At 44.7% G+C, this 6,761-nt stretch overlaps 1 protein-coding gene across 6 annotated transcripts in view; it reads right to left on the bottom strand.

Annotated features, from left to right (window-relative positions):
* Positions 1–6,761, bottom strand: part of kif26ab (kinesin family member 26Ab) — a 73,293-nt gene that overhangs the window by 18,790 nt on the left and 47,742 nt on the right. Inside the window, exon 1 of one of the 6 annotated variants that reach the window (XM_020590979.1) lies at positions 133–974. The exons of the other annotated variants lie outside the window; for them this stretch is intronic. Within the exon in view, the coding sequence (XP_020446635.1) occupies positions 133–149 (17 nt within the window). The 5' untranslated portion in view covers positions 150–974. Of the gene's footprint in view, positions 1–132; positions 975–6,761 lie in introns of those variants that run through there. 6 annotated transcript variants of the gene reach the window in all.

The following is a 6,761-nucleotide window of genomic DNA, read 5'->3' as shown; positions in this document are numbered from 1 at the left end:
AGGCTCTGATATGCCTCAGTTTCAAGTTTGTACAAAATAGTCACATAGTGTATATGCTCTGCTGAGTGCTATACAAGCTAAAGGTTTGTTTCAATATGCACCAGTAAAAACATGCTGCAATGGTGTACTTACAGCTCTTTCCAATCCATTATCTAGTTTATGGTCATAGTCAAAAAACAGACAACTGATAGAGTTCAACTTTGTGGTCCATGTGTGTACTGTTACTGGTCTCCATTACTTGCACATTCGATATGCCAGCACTGTTGTTGAGAACAGGGAGAGGCACGGCCAGTCACTAGTTGAGGCACTAGGGTTCTCTTTGCTCTGATCACAATCATTGAGGTTCCACTTGATTTCACAGAGGTTTGTAAGAGTCTTGGTAGGGGCGGAGAGCGTAGGAGGAGGAGGCAAGGGTGTCATAGAAACTAAACAGATCCAGCGCTAGGTGGGGCGGTGGGGGGAGGTGTGCAGACAGGATGAGTACCCTCCAGGAAAAGCAGTAGGTTCACAGTGAGGGGGTGCAGGTAGTCCAGAAATCTTCTTAGGAGGAGACAAGGAGGAGATCAGGATGAGAAGAAACACCTCCTCTCTTCATGCACCATCTAAGTCTTTCCATGCCTCTTCACCAGCAAAAGTTCAGTGTCAGTATAGACATACTAAAAACCAGCAAAAGCTTCCTCTCCAACTCAGTTTTCCTTTTCTCACATCCAATTCGACATTCATCCCACAGGCTGTGTGTCATTCTCTCGTTCAGATAATCCAGTAAGGTGTGTCTGCTCTGAGTGGCTCCAGGTCCTGATGTCCAGGTCCTTCCTAGAGTCTCTGCTGCTCACAGACTGGAGGAGGGGAAGAGAACCATTACACCTGGCTGGGCTGGAAGATTTCCTTGGGTGGCTGAGAGTAAGAAGAATTCCTAGTCCTCTTCTGCCTCTCGGTCCCTCTCTCGATATCAGAGAAATGCTGGCAGCTGTCCTGCCGTTTCTGTATCTCCCTGCTCCTCTCTCTCTCTCTCTCACTCACACACACACACACACACAAATACACACACTCCCTCCCCTCTCCCTCCCTCCCTCCTCTGCCTCTCTCTTTTTCTTTCCTCAGCCCAGCCCCTTTTCCCTCCAACCGCCAGACGAGGTGTCAGAGCTCAATTGCTGGCTGCTCATGGCACAATTTGCAAATACTCTCTTTCTCTCTCTCCACACACACACACACACAAACACACACTGCCTCATACAAATCCCTGCATACACACACACACACACACACACACACACACACACACACACACACACACACACACGCATGCATGCACTCCACCACACATCACATGAATACTTAATGGATACAGGAGCCCTCTCTTCTTTTAGGGTCCCACACTTCAAACAGATTTGGTTAGTATGCCTACAGTGCATGCACGCATGAGCATGAATGTGTATGTGTGTGTCTGTGTGGCTAGTAAGTGTACACTTGTGCACATTTGTTTTGTTTTTTTGTTAGTTTTTTTTTTGCCTTTACTGAAGGATGTAATTAGCCAGATGAACGAGAGTGTTATTAATCATAAGGAGTGACACACAGATAAGGAAGGATATACTTAAGAGCAGAAAGATGAATGGCCTGAATGAGCGATGCTTTGACTCAGTTGAAAAGCTGAGAGAGAATTGTTTTAAAAAGAGTGTGGGCAAGAGCAGAGAGAGAGAGAGAGAAGACAGACAATGAACAGATGACAGAGAGACAGATTTATGCTGGCCAGTGAGAAAGAGTGCAGTCAGTCAGTGGTCAAGGGTAAAAAGGGGAATAAAAGCATGTGAGTGGGTGAGCGCTGGGGTGAGAGTAGCCTGTATTCCCTGGGCTGCCAATTTACCAGTAAGCCCTCTCAGCCCCCGACCAGCCAACCTTGTTTGAAAGGCTGCTGCTCTGGCTTCAGAGTGCCTGCTACAACATATCTGCAGACAGAGTGGGTGTGAGATGTGCCAGATGAAAGTACATCCAGCACAAACACACATCAGGCTTTCTCTGCCGCTCTCCTTCTGACACAGTGCCCCTTTTATGAACTCCGCTAGATTAAATTTGGAGGCAAAGAAAAAAAAACAGCACTGTGTATCTATTCAACGACCATAGTATAGTAACGAAGCAGTTTGATGCATCACATAACCTTTACCTTCCTTGCCACAGCACGCTTACCTTTGCTTTTCTGCAGCGTGTCCAAATGAATTTGATGGAGACGAGCTGATTTTAAAGAGCACCAACCGTCTTCTGAAGCTTTGCCATGTGCTTCCCCAATACTGAATCCCTCTGAATGTGTAGTGATAATAGTCAGTAAAGAGAAGACAATACTAATGTGTCACCCTGACAGAACAACCAGTCATTAGTTTTATGCGTATATAGCTTGCAGTGTTATATATCAAAACGATGTAATAATAAGGAACAGCCACAGTTGGAACTGTCCAGATAGCCTTTCAGCTCCATCACTGTCGCCTTATGAACACACCTTAGAGACAGATAATGACTGTAATATATATAAATGAGCCAAAGCAAGACAGATGTAAAATCAAGGATCATTTGAACTAAAAGGTCTCCTGGCACCTTTGTTTGAGAAGGGACATCTAGATTTCGTCCTTACCCATGGGGAGAGGAACAGCCAAAGAACGAGGTGAATGACTGGGGAGCAGAGAGAGTGGGGAAGCTGTGTTTGCCGGCTGCTTTCAAAGCTTCACTTTGGCCTGCTGTCAATAATCTGTCCAGGCCTCTTTTCAGGCTTTGTCAAATTAACAAGAGAAATTCCTCTGCCCAGGAGAATCATTAGCTGGCGCACCCACTCGCTTGTTTGTGCAAATTTGTCTCCGTTCTTCAGACCAGCTATACAGCTCTTTAGGTAGGCTAATTACCATGCTGACCAAATTTACTATCCTTGACATTTCCATTCTGTGATTCTCCTTTTTCCACATCCACAGACAAGATAAGGCTGCTCTGGCCATTCATGCAGGGATCAGATCACTGGCTGTGATATCAGGCTGCTTTATCCCCCCCACAGCGAGCCAGCCTCACACTGCTGCTGATTAGCAGGTCCAGCATAGCTCTGATGACTACAGTACAATGAGTAAGGTTCATTTGCTGTTGGAGACATCCGGAATTTATCCTGGATTCAGTAGCAAATGAATCTGTGACATTTCTGAGCGGCTGTGGGCTGGAGACATTGCCAAGCTCAACATAAAAATTCAGCAGATGGTCATGACTGATTGAGCTGGATGTGAGTTGGTCTATCAGGTGAGATGCTATGTTTTTGAGTCAAAAGACAATCAATAGGAAACCTCCCCAGAGCTAAAATCAGTACACACAGTCTTATTGATGGGCTGCCCTTGACATGATCAAACAGCCCTCTGCCCCAAAGGTGTAGAGGAATAACATAAATCTACCAACTGAGCTGAAGTGTAGGAGAAATACAGACTTAGATCAGTTACTGTAAAGCGAGAGCACCAGGCCAGTGTTCAGACTGCCTGGCTTGTTCTTTGCTATATTTGGGTTGAATTTTAAAAAATCTGCATCTCTGCGCTTGCCTCAGTGGCCGTAGTCCCAGCCCGACCCAACCGCTGTTAAACTACAGTGATGATTAAGCGACCATGACATCAGCCTGTGAACACACACACACACACACACACATTCATATGGTGCACAGACAAGAGGAGATGATGTCATACTCTACCAACCAGCCCTGGTAGTAATAAGGCCCACCAAGACAAGATTTACTAGCAAGGTCAGGATGCAGATCATTAAGTATGAGACAAATGCCTCAACACCGCAAAACACTTTTTCTCAGAGTCAACCACTGTAGCTGTATCTCAGCAGGTCAGAGAACAGTGTTTGCTGTGGGTGTCAGCATCCGCCAGATGTAAAGCCTTTAATATATAAATATATACATTGCTCCAGCATTAAAAGCTAATGGGCTCACATAGGGTGGGCTCTTAAAATATCCCATGCAGGTTACCTGAGACACAGCATTAGGCACATTGGGGCAGTAACAGAGGAACCGCCTGTTGAATGCATGACAAAGCCTCCCTCCTGTGTGGCACTGAAATTTAGTCTGGTAATGAGCCTGTCGTCTTTCCAAAGTCCCCCTGCAATCAAGGGACCACTGGTATAAACATTCATTTAGTTTTTCTCACTTCCTCTCCCTCTGTCCTAAATCACTCAAAACAACTAATGCCCAACATCCTGGATACAGTGATTCATCTTGGAATGTGGTTCAGCAAATGTTAAGTGAAGCAAAATATGCAATTGCTAAAAAAAAGCACTCCCACCTGGAGATACAGAAACAGTGCAGTGTGGCTACCTTATCATTCAGATTACCATCCACCAAAACCCAGATCTTTCCAGTAAAAAATGTTTCCTCTCTCCTTATGCAGCCCAAGATACACAAATAAAATGGAAGAGAAAACTAATAACTAGTAGGCTTATCCAGCAGTCAGTTGGATCTTATCAATCTGAAGCTTTGAACTGACTACCAGCCTGCTTCCTCCTGCTTGGCTGCTTTCATGTTAGTCAGAGGATAGAGCTCCTCTTTCCTGTGTCAGTTTACACAGCAGCGGTTTACAGGAAGTGGCAATACACCTCCAGGCTAGGATTTATAGACTTCTATAAATCCTCAGAAATAGATGAACGAATTCCAGCTAAACCAGACAGCAATGAATGTGGTGTCCTGTTAACAGACCAATATCCTTCCTGGCACCTTCCAAACACATTGGACCAAGGCCTTTTAGAAAAGCTCTTTGTTCCAACAAGGTGTTCGACAAGCCTTTTGTTCCTGTGGTGTCTGGCCTTGGGACATCACTTGCGCGCTGTCTGCTGATGGCTCAAGGCTGCACATACATTTGCAACACAGCAATCCCCGCCAATTAGGGAAGGCCAAATGCATTCATCTAACATCTGTGAATTCAATGTGTCGTCACAGAAAAGAACCGATTTCTGACAAAAACTGATGTTGTCTTATGCAAATAATTTGTCATATTCATGTCATAATGCAGATTCAAAAAGCTCTCCTGTCAGAGCAAGAGAGAAAAGCTCAGTCGTTCATAAATGAAAACCTGCAAACCTACTCTGTCTCTGAATTCTTTTGTAATGGTCTGTGGACTGAGGTGGAAAAGGCAGGATTAGGGCATCCTCTGGAGAATAGCTTGAATAACAGGGAACCATCAGGAAAAATGGGAAGAAAGCAAGTGAGCGCAAGAGGGTACAGGGGAAAAAAAGCATTGCAGAGGTAATGAAAAGAAATAAAAGAGAGCTCACTGAGATGGAATAGGAAAAAGACTCTCCAAATACAGTCAGGAGAGGAAGATGCAAGTGAAAGAGAAAGAAAGTGACAGTGAGAGAGGGAGCAGCAGGGTGTGCGGCCAAGTCCTCTCTTCAGTCAGTGGGCCTGGCTCTGCGCCAGCGATGCGGTGTCCATGAGGAGGAAAATCATTTTCTGCCTGAGAAAGAAACAGGAAAAATGATTTTTGGGGCCATACCACAGCCAGCTTGGAATTGCTTTATTCCCAATGACATGAATCCCCAGTTGGCCAAGAATAAATGGAACAGTTGGTGCTGCAAAGTGAAAAAACTCATCAATATTCAAGAAAGCCTGGTTTGGTGTTACAGTAGATCAGCATTAGCGACAGTAAATTTAAGCGTAGACTTATATCAGCATAGGGAGTAAAAACCACTTCTTTGTTCATTTTAATCTGATTGTGTTGTGAAATATCAAATGAAGTATGTTAAGCATCTTTGTCTTCTGTGCTACTGGACATCAGAAGAACAAACTGTTGACAAGGAACCTTCACTTCCCAAAGGACTGTGAAAAGAAGGTGCTCTGTGCCAACATGAACCCCTTAAAAATGGAGGTGGAAATATTTTTAGTGCAGTAACACTCCACAGATGTGACAAATCCTTCTTGCAGTAACACTGCCTTCCGGTGGTTTGTTTTTAATGCCCTACCCATAAAGTACTACCTCTCCAGGCACCTGTCGACCCAGTCACATCCCTACCAGTCCCCCCACCCCCCCATCCCTGCAATGAAAAGCCACAAAACTCTCTTGTCAAGTTAGAAACTTAAGGACAGCTTAAGACAAGCAGGGGAGGCTAATTAAGGATAACAGCGAGGGGCCACAATCTTACATATTTACAGTTCATTTTATTGTTCTTTCTGGCATTCAGGATCACAATTTGCTAATATGGCTTAGCCTCAACATTAAGCCACGGAACCGTGAACAAAGCACAAAGCATTAACTCTGTGGGATGCATTTAACAGTCATTTTTGGGTATAAAGAGGTCAATTTACACCCCCTGAGGCAAGAACTGGAAATACCTGTGATAAGAGTCAAAAAGTCTTTAAAGAAGGATCTCTAGGAACTGACCCTAACTTATTTACAAGAGCTCCCAGAAAACTGCAGCATGGGATGTGAATGAGGAAAACACTCAGCTATTATGTCAGAATTGGTTCAGGCAGCAAAAAAGAGTCACTTCTTAGCTGATGGGTGACAGATGATAATGAAGACATGTTCGTCCCTGCCCTGCAGACTGCAGCCTCTCCACCTCTGGCACTGCTGACAAAGATTAACTGCTGCTTTAAAACCTTCCAGTGTATTTTTGCTCCGCTCCCCAGACCCTGCTCCAGGTATTCTGCTATGCACTCCTCTCCAAGGCTGCAGAGAATCGGGAATAACTTCACACTCTCAATACACATGTTAAACTCTGATTCACCCACTATCCCACCCACGTCTTCCCTTGAA

This window comes from Monopterus albus, unplaced genomic scaffold (genome assembly GCF_001952655.1).
Source record: "Monopterus albus unplaced genomic scaffold, M_albus_1.0 scaffold13.1, whole genome shotgun sequence".
NCBI classification, from domain to species: domain Eukaryota; kingdom Metazoa; phylum Chordata; class Actinopteri; order Synbranchiformes; family Synbranchidae; genus Monopterus; species Monopterus albus.
Note: the sequence above shows the minus strand (reverse complement) of the source record. Positions and strands in the feature narration are given on the sequence as shown.